Source organism: Saimiri boliviensis, chromosome 16 (genome assembly GCF_048565385.1).
Source record: "Saimiri boliviensis isolate mSaiBol1 chromosome 16, mSaiBol1.pri, whole genome shotgun sequence".
Lineage (NCBI taxonomy): Eukaryota > Metazoa > Chordata > Mammalia > Primates > Cebidae > Saimiri > Saimiri boliviensis.
In genome coordinates, this window is record NC_133464.1 from 83,747,542 (window position 1) to 83,765,070 (window position 17,529).

The window sequence follows — 17,529 nt, forward strand, 5'->3', positions numbered from 1 at the left end:
TTTTCCACCCCTTTACTTCAAGTTAATATGAGTCCTTACATGCTATATGAGTCTCCTGATGGCTGGAGATGGTTGGTTGGTGAGTCCTTATCCATTGTTATCTTTTAAATGGAGCATTTAGGCCATTTACATTTAATGTTAGGATTGAAATGTGAGGTACCACTGCATTCATCATGTTCTTTGCTGCCTGTGTCCTTTTTTTTGTTTTTGCTTTTTAAATTGTGTTTTTGTTTTACAGGTCTGGTTTATGCTTTAAAGAGGTTCTGTTTTGTTGTGTTTCCGGGATTTGTTTCAAGATTTAGAGCTCCAAAATTTTAGCAGTACTTGCAGTGGTGCCTTGATAATGGCTAATTCTCTCAGCAGTTGTTTCTCTGAAAAAGACTGTATCTTTCCTTCATATATGATGCTTAGTTTTGCTGGACAGAAAATTCTTGGCTGACAAATTATTTTATTTGACCAGGCTGAAAATAGGGCCCCAATCCCTTCTAGCTTGTAGGGTTCTGTCCAGAAGTCTGCTGTTAATCTGGTAAGTGCTCCTTTGTAGTTTACCTGGTGTTTGTTTCACACCTCTTAAGATTCTTTCCTTTGTCTTAACTTTGGATATCCTGACAACAATGTGCCTAGGCACAAATCTTTTTGCGATGAATTTCCGAAGTGTTCTTTCTGCTTCTTATATTTGGATGTCTAGGTTTCTAGCAAGGCTAGGGAAGTTTTCCTTGATTATTCCCCCAAATATGTTTTCCAAGCTTTGTGCTTCTTGTATTTGGATGTCTAGGTCTCTAGAAAGGCTAGGGAAGTTTTCCTCGATTAATCCCCCATTTTCCTGAGAAAGAAGAGAATTCTATGGTTTGGTTGTTTAACAAAATCCCAGACTTCCTGGATGCTTTGTTTATATTTTCTTATTCTCTTTTTCCTTGTTGGATTGGGTTAATTCAAATACCTTGTTTTCAAGCTCTGAATTTATTTCTTCTACTTGTTCAATTCTGTTGCTGAGTTTCCAGAACATTTCACATTTCTTAAAGTGTGTCCAAAGTTTCCTGAATTTTTATTTTTTCTTTAAGCTACCTATTTCCTTGAATATTTCTCCCTTCACTTCTTATACTGTTTTTTAGATTTCCTTGCATTGGGCTTCATCTTTCTCTGTTCCCTCCAATTAGCTTAATAACTAACCAGAATTCTTTTTCAGGTAAATCAGAGACCTCTTCTTTGTTTGGATCCATTGCCGGTGAAGTAGTGTGATTCTTGGGGTGTGCTGCAGAATCTTGTTTTGTCCTATTACCAGAGTTGGTATTCTGGTATCCTTCTCATTTTGACAGACTCTGTCAGAGGGAAGGTCTAGGGCTGAAGACTGTTGTTCAGATTTTTTTTTGTCCCATGGGGTGTTCCCTTGATGTAGTACTCTCCCCTTTTTCCTACGAATGCGGCTTCCTATGAGCTGAACTGCAGTGATTGTTGTCTCTTTCTGGCCTAGCCACCCAGAGAGTCCATCTGGTTTTGGACTGGTACTGGAGGCTGTCTGCACAGAGTCCTGTGACGTGAACCACCTATGGGTCTCTCAGCCATGGATACCAGTGCCTGTTCTGGTCAAGGTAGCAGTGGGCTGCAATGGGCTCCATGAGGGTTCTTAGCTTTGGTGGTTTAATGCTCTATTTTTGTGCTGGTTAGCCTCCTGAAAGGAGGTGGTACTTTTCAGAGCATCAACTGTGGTAGTATGGGAGAAACTAGTCATGTGCAGGGCTGTAAAACTCCCAAGATTATATGCCCTTTGTCTTCAGCTACCAGGGTGGATGGGGAGGACCACCAGGTACGACAGGGCTAGGTGTGTTTGAATTCAGACTCTCTTTGGGTAGGTCTTGCTAAGGCTGCTGTCCGGGGTGGGAGGCGAGATGCCCAGGTCACTGGAGTTGTACCTAGGAGGATTATGGTTGCCTCTGCTGAGTCATTCAAGTTGTCACGGAAGTAGAGGAAAGATGGCAGTCACAGGCTTCACCTAGTTACCACACAAACCAAAAGGCCAGTAGCACTCTCACTGTGTCCCTACCAACAGCCCCCAGTCTATGTCTGGGCAGAGAGCTATATATAGGGGTTTGAAAACCTGTCCCAGGCCATCTGACTCCCAGCTGGGAAAGAAAGGGCTTGGTTACTCGCCTGCCTATAGAGTCTGCACACCAGATCTGCAACCTTCCCTGAGTTCTGGCCAGGAGGCTTCTCACCCTGTTTAAATTGTTACAAATTTCAGCTAGAGATTTCCTTCTCCCTGGGGAATTTTACCCCTTGTTCCTCTCCCATTGAATCCCTGTGGTGCCAGGCAGGAATGGGCTGCTTAGTGACCCAGTGAGCTTCCAGGGCCTTTCTGCTGCCTCTTCTACCACTTTATTTCACCTGGCTGTCCAAATTGACTCCACTCCAGGTAAAGTCAGAAACTTCTCCCACAAAAAGACCTTCAGCTTCTCCAGTGTGTGTTCAGGAGTGAAGGGTCTCCCTTTCCCATTTCTGTGGTTGGGGCATATTGTGATTCACTCAGGGTGGCTGGCAAAATATTAGGGAAAGTTAGAAGATTACAGTTTCAAATCTTTTGGAAGGCGGAAAGGTTTTAGTGGAACAGGCTGAAAGCAGCCAATTCATTACGTTAGAATTCTGAACCAGCCTTGCATCCCCGGGATGAAGCTTACTTGATCATGGTGGATAAGCTTTTTGATGTGCTGTTGCAACCAGTTTGCCAGTATTTTATTGAAGATTTTTGCATCTATGTTCATGATGGATATTGGCCTGAAGTTTTCTGAATTCACCACATAAACAGAACCAAAGACAAAAATTACGATTATCTCAATAGCTGCAGAGAAGGCCTTTCTGATAAAATTCAACAGCTCTTTATGCTAAAAACCCTCAATAAACTAGGTATTGATGGAATGTATCTCAAAATAATAAAAGCTATTTATGACAAACCAACAGCCAATATCATACTGAATGGGCAAAAACTGGAAGCATTCCCTTTGAAATCTGGCACTAGACAAGGATGCCCTCTCTCACCACTCCTATTCAATATAGTATTGGAAGTTCTGGCCAGAGTAATTGGGCAAGAAAAAGAAATAAAGGGTATTCAATTAGGAAAGGAGGAAGTCGAACTGTCTCTATTTGCAGACGACATGATTGTATATTCAGAAGACCCTATTGTCTTAGCCCAAAATCTCCTGAAACTGATAAGCAACTTCAGCAAAGTCTCAGGATACAAAATCAATGTGCAAAAATCACAAGCATTCCTAGACACCAGTAGCAGACTTAAAGAGAGCCAAATGAAGAATGAACTGCCATTCACAATTGGTACAAAGAGAATAAAATACCTAGGAATACAACTAACAAATAATGTAAAGGACCTCTTCGAGGGGAACTACAAACCACTGCTCAATGAAATAAGAGAGAACACAAACAGATGGAGAAACATTCTATGCTCATGGTTAGGAAGAATCAATATCATGAAAATGGCCATACTGCCCAAAGTAATTTACAGATTCAACACTATCCCCATCAAGCTACCAATGACCTTCTTTATAGAACTGGACTACCTTAAATTTCACATGAAACCAAAAGAGAGCCCACATAGCCAAGTCAATTATAAGCAAAAAGAACAAACTGGGAGTCCTCACATTACCTGACATCAAGCTATACTAAAAGGCTACAGTAATCAAAACAGCATGGTACTGGTACCAAAACAGAGATATAGACAAATGGAACAGAACAGAGGCCTCGGAGGCAACGCCACACATCTACAATTATCTGATCTTTGACAAACCTGACAAAAGCAAGTGATGGGGAAAGGATTCCCTGTTTGGGAAAACTGGCTAGCCATGTGCAGAAAGCAGAAACTGGACCCCTTCCTGACACCTTACACGAAAATTAACTCCAGATGGATTAAAGACTTAAACGTAAGACCTAACACCATAAAAACCCTAGAAGAAAATCTAGGCAAAACCATTCAGGACACAGACACAGGGCAGGACTTCACAAGTAAAACACCAAAAGCATTGGCAATGAAAGCTAAAATAGACAAATGAAACCTAATCAAACTCCAGAGTTTTTGCACAGCAAAAGAAACAGTCATTAGAGTGAATTGGCAATCAACAGAATGGTAAAAAAATTTTGCAATCTACCCAGATGACAAAGGGCTAATATCCAGAATCTACAAAGAACTAAAACAGATATACAAGAAAAAGACAAACAAGCCCATTCAAAAATGGACGAAGATATGAACAGACACTTTACAAAAGAAGACATATATGAGGCCAACAAACATGAAAAAATGCTCATCATCACTGGTCATTAGAGAAATGCAAATCAAAACTACACTGAGATACCATCTCACACCAGTCAGAATGGTGATCATTTAAAAAGTCTGGAGACAACAGACGCTGGAGAGGATGTGGACAAACAGGAACACTTTTACACTGTTGGTAGGAGTGTAAATTAGTTCAACCATTGTGGATGACAGTGTGGCGATTCCTCAAGGACCTAGAAATAGAAATTCCATTTGACCTAACAATCCCATTACTGGGTATATATCCAAAGGATTATAAATCATTCTCGTATAAGGACACATGCACATGACTGTTCATTCTGGCACTGTTTACAATAAATAGCAAAAACTTGGAACCAACCCAAATGCCCATCAATGATAGACTGGACAGGGAAAATGTGGTACACACACACCATGGAACACTATGCAGCCATAAAAAACGAGGAGTTCATGTTCTTTGTAGGGACATGGATGAACCTGGAAACCATCATTCTCAGCAAACTGACACAAGAACAGAAAATCAAACACCACATGTTCTTACTCATAGGCAGGTGTTGAACAATGAGAACATGTGGACACAGGGAGGGGAGCATCACATACTGGGGTATGTTGGGGGAAACGGGAGGGGGACAGCGGGGGATGGGGAGTTGGGGAGGGATAACGTGGGGAGAAATGCCAGATATAGGTGATGGGGAGGAAGGCAGCAAACCACACTGCCATGTGTGTACCTATGCAACAATCTTACACGTTCTTCACGTGTACCCCAAAACCTAAAATGCAATTAAAACAAAAAAAATTTTAAGTCATAGGGTAAGATTAGGATAACAAAGCTTCCCCAGCTAAGTCTGTTTACCCCACGTTCCTTTGTCCCTACTCTCATTCGTTTGTTCCTGTAAACTCTGCGCTGTTGGAGGACCCTCTCAGGGTGAGGTCAAAGGGGAATTATCTGTTAATGGTGTTTCTCTGGGCACCCCTCCAACCAAAAGCTTTTATCATTCATAAAACCACTCTTTTAACCATGTTAATTATCATAAGCATGTTGACTTAGAACCTGTTATTAAATCTATACTGAATTAATGTGAGGAGACACAGGGAGTCCTGGCCAGTTAGCTGCAATCGCCCTCTGAAAACAGTGGATGGTGGACCATCTTTAGCCCACTCAAATCACTGTACTGGCTGTGACAGTGCATTCATTCATTCATCGTTGAGTCAGGATCTGCAGGACAGACCTCCGCAGATAGTGATCAGTATCTCAGGGGCACTCAATAGTTTTGAGGGAGTTTCCTGGGTCCTCCAGGAGCAGTCTGCTTTCTTCAGAGGGTTTGTTGATTTTTTTTTTTTTTTTTTGAGACAAAGTCTTGCTCTGTCGCCCAGGCTGGAGTGCGCAGTGGCACAATCTCAGCTCACTGCAACCTCTGCCTCTGAGGTTCCAATGATTCTCCTACCTCGGCCTCCCACTGAGACTACAGGTGCATGCCACCACATGCAGCTTTATTTTTTTGTATTTTTAGTAGAGTCAGGTTTTCACCATGTTGGCCAGGCTCGTCTCAAACTCCTGATATCAGGTGTTTCACCCACCTTACCACCCCCGCCCTCCTTCCCCCCTGCCCCACCACAAAGTACTGGGATTACAGGCATCAGCCAGCACACCTAGCCTAAAAAGCTTTTTTAGGAGTTGAAAAAAACAAACAAACAAAAACAAAAACAATTCCTGGCTACTTTTCAATGGTCCAGATAAATTATCTAGACACAAAAGGCTAAACAACATTGAGCCTCAATAACCTTTGATCTCCCTATTTTCCTAACTCTTGTGTTAACTTTAGTTCTTTGGTTTTATACTTCTTATGCATAAAGTTCTTCATTCCAATACGGTCAACTTTCTCTGTGTTCTATACCTTTATCATCTTCCCTGCTCTCTTCCTAATCAAATATAATGCTACCTTAGAAAGCAAATGTCCCTTCCTTTCTAAGGAAACAGTGTTATGTATTAATGGCAGGTTTCTGTTCTCAGCTGTGGTAGTTCACTGTATTCTAAAGGTCTTGAACTCCCAACTTTACTGCTGTGCAGGTGAATGGGGAAAGACAGCTGTGGTTGGGCAAGGCCTTCTGGCACTCCTTACACATAAGATAATCTAGGTTAATAACTATGCTACAGCTAGTGTTTGGATGTCACTGGTATTAATTAAGTGAGAAAGAAAGAGGAGAAATCAAGGAAGAAACCCAAGAAATCTTGATTGATTGTCCATGGGAGATTATTCTAGGAAGGAGCAAAAACCCCCACAGAACACAATGCCTAAACCTGACAACAGTTATACAGGTTAAAGTTGGCTCAAAATCAGTGGAGACTGTTCAAGGACCAAGAGGTCTTTAATTCATTTGTTCATTTCAGAGATGCTAGATACAAAAATTCTATAGGCTAAGGATACAATCTGCATAATCATATTCCTCTTAAACGACACTATTTCTTCAGAACAAGTTATTATTCTGAAGTAAATAAATTATCAAAGATACACTATCATTTCTAGGTTATGACTTTCAGCAATTCATTTCTAAGCTCCAGTTTCCTCACAGTGGATAGTCCAATAATCTTATGATAAAAGACATGGATACAGTAAAAACTACCCTTGAAAGTCCTATACATCTATGCTAAGTAAACACGGTCTCATGTATCCTGCACATAAATTCATTAAACCCAACCCAGCCAGTGTGTGTTACAGCTTTGGAACTGATAAAAATACCAGATAAAAAACAGATTCCTTGTCAAACACAGTGGCTAATACTTCTAATCCCAGCACTTTGGGAGGCCCAGGAAGGAGGACTGCTTGAGCCTAAGGGTTCGAGACTGGCCTGAGCAACAAAATAAGATCCCATCTCTACAAAAAAATTAAAAAAACAATTAACTGGCCATGGTGGTGTGTGCCTGTGGTCTCAGCTACATGGGAGGCTAAGACAGGAGGGGCACTTGAGCCCTGGAGGTTGAAGCTGCAGGGAGCCATTCTTCACAGTTTTGTACTCCACCTTGGGTGACAGAATGAGACCCTGACTCGAAAAACAAAAAAACAAACCGGATTCCCAATCCCCTTATCTAAAACCCTTGGGGCAGACAGATTTCAGAATTCAGAATTCTTCTAATTGAGAAAAGCAGCTTGGCACCTATACTGTATATATAGGTATATACTGTGTATATACCCCCAGCAGAGTCTGGAGCAGCAGCCCACAAACAAACATTATCTTGAAGTAAAATATGAATATTCACTACAAAAGAGATAAAGACTATACAGTCTCATGCCAATACAAAACAAATTTTGCTACTGAACTTTTGATTCTCAGAACCTGTTAGGTTACAAAATTGTGGGCTAGTGGTCAGATTACATTTTTGGCCCAATTACTCCAAAAAATGAAAAGCTTTGTTCAAAATACGCTGAGAACCCACAGCTGAATTCGCTTAAGCCAGTGAGACAAAAACAGCAATCGAAAACTATTTATCAATCATGTCCCACCTCCCCTCTTTCCTGGAAATTGAAAGTTAGCATCTACTATGTCAAAGACAAAGACAGAGCACTAGCAAAACTGCAAACAAATGAAAGAAGTTATTTCCTGGCTTTAGGGCTTTCAAGAGATCATGTCAAAGATGACTTGATCTTTATTGTGATTTTTGCCCTGATGACTTTAAGAGTTCACAAGAGACATAATTCCACTGTACCTAATTCTCAACAAATCATATCTCTCACCATTACTACTGATGGCACACTGAATTTATGCTAAGATTTGAAAAATGTTATCATGTTATTATTTAAAATTGTATGTGATTACATAACAAGTAAAAAGGGAACTTACTGATAACTGAACATATCATAAATTTATCTTGAGCCTTTTGTTCAAATTTTTCTTTAGCTTCTTTGGACCACTGCATTGCCCTTTTATATGGTTCAATATAGGCCAGCTTACATCTAATTGCCTGTGTCAGACAAAATTCCACCATTAAGAGAAAAATTCAATTTCTACCTACTTTTTGGAATTAAAGTTTTATGTGTGTATAAAACTAATCTTTATATTTGAATTTAATACATATTAGAAATAAATGATGTGTGAAAGGATCTGTAAAAGTACTTTATAAACACAAATCATTGAAATTAGCAGAGAATTTGGCTAAATGAACTGCTGTACATTCACCTACTAGAATCACAAGCACTCATTAAAGTTACTTATGATACATTAATTACTCGTACAGGATGGTTTATGGTCTGATTCTATAACTGTTGAAAACACAGAAGATTCATCTATAAGTATATACAACAAAAATACCGAACAATGATTGAGTGATTCTCCCTTTTGCTCATTTATTTTGGGTTTTGTTTTTTTTGTTTGTTTTGTTTTGTTTTTTAGATGGAGTCTTGCCCTGTCACCCAGGCTGGAGTGCAATGGAATGATCTCGGCTCACTGCAACCTCCGCTTCCCGGGTTCAAGTGATTCTCCTGCCTCAGCCTCCCGAATAGCACCACCATGTCCAACTAATTTTTTGTATCTTTTTAGTAGAGGTGGGGTTTCTACTAAACCCCATTGGCCAGGCTGGTCTCGAACTTCTGACCTTGTGACCCACCTGCCTTGGCCTCCCAAGGTGTTGGGATTACAGCCATAAGCCACCAAGCCTGGTCTGCTTATTTGTATTTTAAAGTTTTTTTCTATAATACTACAGATTTCCTAAAATGAAAAACATGACTTAAAAACAACAGAGAGTATATAATTAGAAAATAAGGCCTGTTCTTACCCTTCTTTCAGAATACTACTACTCCCCAGAGATAAGCAAGGTTCAGAGTTTTTGTTGTTGTTTTTTTTTTTAACATATTGTCCCAGGCTTCTTTATTGCAAACACATACATACTGAAGGATAAATGTGATCACAGTGAAAGTACCTCTGAGATAAGCATTTTTATCTTGATATATCATGAACATGACTCTTACCAAATACATGATCTCAAAATGATATATTAAAAGCTGCCAACAAGTACTTAAGACACAAATGTACATGGTTAATGTTTTAATATGGTTATTTACCATGATATACATATTACTTCTTCAGTAGTAACCACAGCAATATTTATTTATAGTCCTTGTATCAGAAACTAGACAAAAATGGTAGTTAACATTTCTATGGTAACAATAGCTTCTAAAAATACTTCTGTATTCCTGTATGCTAATATTCTAGCTCTAGAATTCATAGTAAGTAGATTACCTTTTCTGGGGGATTCAGAAACTCATCTTTTATTTTACGGATGTCTTCAATTGTTATTTTTGCAGTATTACCGAAGTCCACATATCTAACTTCAACTTCCCGATGTCCAGGCAATCCTTGAAAAATTATGAAATCAGAAATTACAAATCTGGAAAGCAAATAGAATTATCTAGAAAAATTTAGATTGGTTTACAGTCAACTAGATTTGAATACTTCTAGGTTCAATATACAAACCTAACTACTAATTTTTTAAAATGTAAAAAATATTTCAAATATGTGAACCTCGAAATAATCTATAATGCAAACTTCTAAGAATTAAAAACCAGCATTTTTAAGATTTTCAAAGGATATGAATATATGATTTTGGCTATTCAAAGGATAGCCAAAATCAGGATAACAAAATCATATGGCAGGTGGTATAAAAGTGAGTAATTAGGCTTTGAGTCAGACTAACTAGTTTAGAACTGTAGCTCCATCACACTAAAATTCTATGTGATCTCAAGGAAGCTAATTAATATCTCTAAGATATTACCGTGAGCAAGTTACTTTTTCTAAACCTTATTACTTCATCTATAAAATAGGTATACCAATATAATCTAATTTCATAAGATGTTTTCGGAGGATTCGCCTTTTTAAAAAGCACAAGGTACAAAGTGAGCACTTAATACAGGTTTATTGTTAGTCAAGATAGGTTATCAAACAAGGCAAAAGATTCAACAATCAAACTAAAGATGCATTCATATAACAATATCTGAAATTTTGAAAAAATATACTTGGGACATATTGCAAAAAAACAAGTAGAGACAGACCTCTATGTCAGTCTAGTCTCTGTACTTTAAAGAAATCTCTGGAAGTTTCAAACACACAGAAGTTTTAAAGAAAGACCTACCACACACTAACCTCTTCGAAAATGCTCAAAATACATGGTTTTCAAACTTAAAGACTAATACCATTTATGTCATTTTATATGGAAAAACGTCCAGTATTCTGTGCTCCTTGGCAGAAGTAGAAGCAAGTGGCACAGCACTAGCACTCACTCAAGATAACACCTCAAACCACACAGGCCCTACAGTAGGAGATATCCATGATAATTGAGAAAATATGTATTATTATAAGGCCCCATGGGGGAACGTCTCCGCACTTCCACTGGAATCCCTCTACTAGAAGGATGTTCTCAACTCTACCAATGCCATTAGATTCTTACTCTTCCTAAAGTCTCTGAATGGAAATCTAGTTTTAAACAAATAGATGGATATGGAATGTAATGTAAAGAATGTTACTGTTTTATCCACATTATCACAAGAACAGAGTCAGACACGGAAGGTCTCAAATTTCCCCATTTATGTTCTCTGAGGAAACTACTGGAAGATGGCTCCACACAGAAAAGGGAATTAAACTGAAGAGGTAAACATGGCATCCAGAAAACAAGGGATCCAATACTGGAGAACAATGACGTGTATGGCCAACCGAAATAAATTTCCAGAATAAAAAATGTGTAGTAAGCCTAGAGGGCAAACAGACCAATTGGAGAAGACAAAGGATGTTTTTGGCCACATGTGATGGCTCACACCTGTAATCTCAATGCTTTGGGGGGCCAAGGCAGGAGGATCGTTTGAGTCCATGAGTTTGACAGAAAATAAATTAGCCAGGCATGGTGGCAAGTGCCTGTAGTCCCAGCTACTCTGGGGGCTGAGGTGGGATGATTGCTTGAGCCCAGGAGGTGGAGGTTCCAGTGAGCCATGATCATGTTCCACTGCACTCTAGCCTACGTGACAGAGCAAGACCATCTTAAAAACAATGTCTTCATGGTCAAAAAAAAAAAGATGAAACTAACATTTATCTGAGAAGTCTAATCATGTGGAAAATTGTTTTGAACTATTAAAAATACACTCACAAATGGAAAGTAAATAAAATGAAAAGTGAACATAATTATGAACTCGCAATAGAATTAAACAAAGTATACTTTATATCTTTACTGACACAGAATGTGAATCTAATGAAAATCTGTGATACAACTATACAAAAGAGAAAAAACAGGACAAAAGGGCCATGGAGATCCAAAACTTGTCTAACAGAATAACAGGTAATATCTAAAACTTAAGTGTCAACTTAAGTATTACATATTATTAGAAGAAATAACCCAAGTAAATAACAAAACAGCTTAAAAAATGAGAAATAATTACCTTCAAAGAGGGAAGTGGAGTGTGTTTTTCAGCATATTTAACTTTTAAATCAGGCAGATAAAAAAACAAGCTACTATTCACCAAACCAAGTATCATCTTCAAGGTGGAGTTTCAGGGCCACAGAAGGCACAGGAAAATGGGCCAAACAAGTCACTCATACATTTCCATTAGCACCCCAAAAGTGGTGCTAACAGAAATGAAGAAGTAGAATTAGCACCATGGACACTCCATCTTCCCCAAGATGGGCCTTACTGTTCACCAAATAGATACGATTTTTAAGCCAATAATCCTAATTTGAAAAGCAGTTGCAAAGTCCTTAGTGCTGTGAAATATGCCTTTGTTTGCTCCAAAGATATTTACCAAACTATACAGTGGTATCTTCATTGCAATAGTTTGAATGTTTTTGTCTCTAACATTCATGTTGAAACTTAATCTCTATTGCAGCAGTACTTGGGAGGTGGGTAAATCATGAGGGCTCTGCCCTCATAAATGGGATTAGGTGCCCTTATAAAAGGGCTTGGGGAAGGGAGTTTGCCTTTCTTTTTTGCACTTATGGAATCAGAAGACACAGCACCAAGGCATCATTTTGGAAACAGAGATTAAGCCCTCAATAAAACAGTGCCTTGATCTTGGACTTTTTAGACTCCGGAACTGAGAAGTTAATTTCGTATTAACTTCTGTCGTATTTTATTACAGTCTGTCGTATTTTATTACAGCAGCAGTCTGTCGAATTTTATTACTGCAGCAGTCTGTCATATTTTATTACAGCAGCACAAACAGACTAAGACATTGATAAGAACCACATTTGAATTTTTTTAGTTAGTTCAAGTCATGAATCACTAACAAAATTAACATCAATGGTGACGAAGGATAGAAAGCTCAGGATGAAAGAATAGTTTCAACACAAACAGAAGTGGTTATATATTAGGAGTAACTTGTAAAGATCTTACATTACCTTAATAATGGAAAAAACATTTTAAACAGTGTCAAACTAAATTTTAAAAAATTTTGCTGGGCGCAGTGGCTCACACCTGTAATCTTAGCACTTTGGGAGGCTGAGGCAGGCGGATTATTTGAGATCAGGAATTCAAGACCAGCCTGACCAACACAGTGAAACCCTGTCTGTACTAAAAATACAAAAAAATTAGCCGAGTGTGGTGGCACGTGCCTGTAATCCCAGCTACTCAGGAGGCTGAGGCAGGAGAATCACTTGAACCCGGAAGGTGGAGGTTGCAGTGAGCCAAGATCAAGATCACAGCATTGTATTCCAGCCTGGGCAACAAGAGCGAAACTCCAACTAAAAAAAAAAAAAGAAAAAAAGAGAGAGAAGTAAAAAAAAAAAAATTTTTTTTTTTTTTGGAGACAGAGTCTTGCTCTGACACCCAGGCTGGAGTGCAGTGACACGATCTTGGCTCACTGCAACCTCTGCCTCCTGGGTTCAAGTGATTCTCCTGCGTCAGCCTCCCAGGGATTACAGACAAGTGCCACCATGTCTAGCTAATCTTTTATTATTTTTAGTAGAGACGGGGTTTTGCCATGTTGGCCAGGTTGGTTTCAAACTCCTGACCTCAGGTGATCAGCCCGCCTTTACCTCCCTAAGTACTAGGATTACAGGTGTGAGCCACTGCACCTGGACTTTCACCCTTTCAATAATAATAATAATAATAATAATAATAAACACACATTTACAAACTAGAAAGCACGTAAAACAAACAACACAATGGGTTAAACTGGTTATATCTAATTTCATAAACCACAAAGGCTTCGTCTGTAATGTTCTCTCTTAGCCAATTTACTATTTTTGTTGCTAATACCTCCATTTTCATAAATCTTCTGTCTTCAATCCCATTTTTTATTCTTCCCATTATTTCGTAAGTTGAATCAATTACTTAAGGAGGATATAGAAACAGTAGAAAAAAAAATACCAAGAAAACTAGCAATTTGGTCAGTAATTTCCAGGAAAGAAGACTATATTAAAATTGAAAGGAAGCAGACAGAACACAAAGGACTTACCTTTAATTTGTACCTTGACAATCAAAATAGCATGGGACAAACAGTCAACATAAAGCTAGAATTCACCAGTTTTTGAATAATTAATTTCTGTTGCTTTGTTCTATCTATACTAGTTTTCCAGCAAGATTCCCAATGGTTAAGTCCTAGTCAAGTCAAACAAAATCTCAGGAGACAGATTCACCTTTCAGCATTATCACTAGCTTTCTAAAGAGAGATGACAGAGCAAATGGTAAGATCAAATAATATCACTTCCAAGACTGAATTGGTACCAACTGAAATGACATTAGTTTTGAAGTATAACATTTCCCTATAGAAACAGCTAGTATTCTCCTACCAATAACTTTTGCTCGGTACCAAATTCCATCTTCAAATTTAGCTACACAGGCTTGATCTTGAACTGGACAGAGGATTTCCAGATTTTCTCCATCTTCATTTTTATAGAATTCCTCGACTGTCTTCAATAGAGGTAAAAATTCCACGGCCTCTAGCTAGCAAATAAAGGGATAAAGCACTATCATTTCACAGAAACCTAAAATGTTGAATGAATTACAAGCACTGTCATTAAAATTATGGAACATTAAAACCTGAATTGAATATAAATCAACTGTGTTACGTAATTTATTTTACAAAATTTTATTGCAGAACCAGTATAGAAAATTTGTATTGACATAAAAAGTCACATATATTCTACCAGATAACTTAGCGTATATCTTCAAGATCTTTTTCTATACATATACAGACACTCCTTGTGTATTTGTTTTTACCAAAACTAGACTTTACCATACAATCACTTACATTTTTCTATCATTTCTCATCTTTTCTATTTCACTAACTGTTCCTACTAGTATATATCTAGATCACATTTAGTTTTCCTTAACTGATCCAAACCCATATCCAAACCAAGATTATATATTGCTTCTGACTGTTATCTCCGTAACTCTTTTATAATCTAATACAATCCTCTACATTTTTTTTTTTGACAGAGTTTCACTCTTGTTGCCCAGGCTGGAGTGCAATGGTATGATCTAGGCTCACTGCAACCTCCTCCTCCTGGGTTCAAGCAATTATCCTGCTTCAGCCTCCCAAGTAGCTGGGATTACAGGCATGCGCCACTAAGCCTGGCTAATTCTGTATTTTTAGTAGATACAGGGTTTCTCCATGTTGGTCGAGCTGGTCTTTAACGCCCAACCTCAGGTGATCTGCCCACTTCAGCCTCCCAAAGTGCTGAGATTACAGGTGTGAGCCACTGCGCCCAGCCCAGTCCTCTACTTTCAATGAACATGTCTTATTGAAGACAACCAGCTTATTTCTCTGCAGAATGCCCCATATCTTATGGATTTATGTGGTTATATCCTCATGCTGTTATTCAGCTTATTTCTCCACTGGTCTAGCTGCTGCAGTTTCCAAAGGCTGAGAGTTATTCCTAAGGGTTTGATGGATCCAAGGCAAATCTTTTTGGTAAACTGTGTCACAGGTGTTTTTTTTCTCACCCAGGTTGCAACACTTCGAGCCCTAGTACTTAATGACTATTAATATGATAAATTCATCAATTGATTGTAGTGATGATCCTGACCCCTCTCAATGTGTAGTTCTGTTTATGCCCTTGTAATAACCAAGTCTTCAGAATTTATGTGGTGTTACTTTGGCATTATATGAATATTCAGTTTCTAATCAACCATCCATCTTAATGTGAATTGATAATGCTTCCTTAAATCAATAATAATTCAGTAGGGTTTATGTAATGATTGCATTCTTTAGTAACACAGAGCTTTCTCTTATTAAATGGTGCTATCTGGTATAATTTTAAAAAATAGTTTCTAAAGTTTCCTATGCTACTTAAAAACAAAAATCAAGATTATACTTTATTTCTCCAAATTCCAATTCTTAATGTTAAAAAATATTTTAAAATCCATCTCAATGGGAAAAATAAGTTTTTTCTCTTGTGAATAATGCAAGTGAAAATTTTCTGAATTCCTATCTTTTCTTGTTATTTCATTTAAATTACTTGAAAACTACTTTTAACTTTCATTTCTAAGTAGATACTATGCAAATTCATCCATTAACAGGTAAGCCAGAATGAACATTTAAAAATGCAATTAAATAAATAAATAAATATATATATATATACCTGGAGCATCATTTGTATACATAAAAACCAGCCATATTAAAAAAATTAAGCTTTAAAAAAATTCAGCAGAGGAATGACACCAACAAAATAGCGGATTAGGAAGCTTGAAGTTCTTGATCCAACATAGAAATGTTGATAAAATGAGGAGGTGTCTGAACCAACTTTATTAGATAAGATCTCTAGAAAGCAATCCAAAGTTCACAGTAACCAAGAAGCCCAATCAAGTAAAAGCAGTTTTCTAAGTGGTAGGAAAGTTCTGTGGCATTTTTACTCGCCTTCACCCTACCCTCTCCCCCAGACAATGGTCCTGGTCTTAAGCAGTGGCAGTCCAGTTCTCAGTTCCCTCCCTTGAACCAGAGTTTATATGCAAAGTACGGTGCAGAGCAGAACTTATATGCAAATTACTGTGTTTATGTATCCTAAGTCTGGGAGATACAGGCAAGACTAATGCAAAGAGCTAGCTTCTATTTCATATAACTTGAAAAATAGGCAGAAAGAATTGCAGGGACTACTTGTAAAAGTGGCAAAGGGGACTATAAGCCCAGCTGCTTGGAAAAAAAGTTTGTAAGTGGAAAAATACAATAGACCATCTAAGGCCAGGAGGAGAATCTGGGATGAGAATCTTTTTTTTTTTTTTTTTTTTTTTTTTTTTTTTTTGAGACAGAGTTTCGCTCTTGTTACCCAGGCTGGAGTACCCAGGCTGGCGTGATCTCGGCTCACCACAACCTCCGCCTCCTGGGTTCAGGCAATTCTCCTGCCTCAGCCTCCTGAGTAGCTGGGATTACAAGCACATGCCACCATGCCCAGCTAATTTTTTGTATTTTTAGTAGAGACAGAGTTTCACCATGTTCACCAGGATGGTCTCGATCTCTTGACCTCGTGATCCACCCGCCTCGGCCTCCCAAAGTGCTAGGATTACAGGCGTGAGCCACCGCACCCAGCTGAGGTGAGAATCTTTATGAAATTAGGACATTCAAAAGCAGCATATATATGGTAGAATTTAGAAAGCCACATCCACCCTGACAAGATGCATGCGCATAAAAGAAATGAAAAGATCTTTAACTTTGATCTCAGGATGATACTGAACCTCAGCCTATCTAAATGGTGAAGTGTCCCACCAAACAGCTAATCTGCAAAGTCTAGGAAAGACGGTACCTTTCTCTTTCTCTCAGTGTCTCTTGTTTGCTTCAGCTACTGACATTCAAGGAACTCTGTCAATCGTTAGCTGAGCACAAGCCAAAGAAACAAGAGACTTTAGTGATCATACATAACAAGGAATGGTCTTTGAAAAAAGTCTGGAAAAGTACCAAAGCAAATGAACTACTACAGCCTTTAAGACAACTCTCTTAATCCCAAACAAGAGCTGTGGGTGTTCATCACCACTATTATCTGCCTTACAAGAAATTCTACGAGTTTTTCAAGTTAAAATGAAAGGACATTAACATGAAAACATATGAGAAGTATGAAACTAATTGTAAAGATATACACAAAGTATCAAGGATTCCTGAAGTAAGCAGTAATCTGAAAGAGGACGGAACAGGGCTTGCAGGTACTGACTGATACCAGAAGTTTCTGTGTTACCGCATGAGGAACCTCTGTCCTTTCCTTTTATATTCATGATCCTTTAGGTTTCATTTCATATAGATATAGGAGTTAAAAAGAAATTACTGAAGCCAGGTGCA

The 17,529-nt window shown here is 38.3% G+C and overlaps 1 protein-coding gene across 3 annotated transcripts in view; it reads right to left on the minus strand.

Moving 5' to 3' along the window:
* RNF17 (ring finger protein 17) overlaps positions 1-17,529 on the minus strand; it is a 110,160-nt gene that overhangs the window by 43,490 nt on the left and 49,141 nt on the right. For all 3 annotated transcript variants that reach the window (XR_012514458.1, XM_003919744.4, XM_074387922.1), the window contains 3 exons: positions 14,054-14,207; positions 9,524-9,639; positions 8,129-8,249 (listed from right to left, as the gene is read on the minus strand). Coding sequence is in view for 2 of the 3 variants with exons in the window: in XM_003919744.4 (XP_003919793.2) it covers positions 8,129-8,249; positions 9,524-9,639; positions 14,054-14,207 (391 nt within the window). In the remaining variant the exon portion in view is untranslated. The remainder of the gene's footprint in view (positions 1-8,128; positions 8,250-9,523; positions 9,640-14,053; positions 14,208-17,529) is intronic.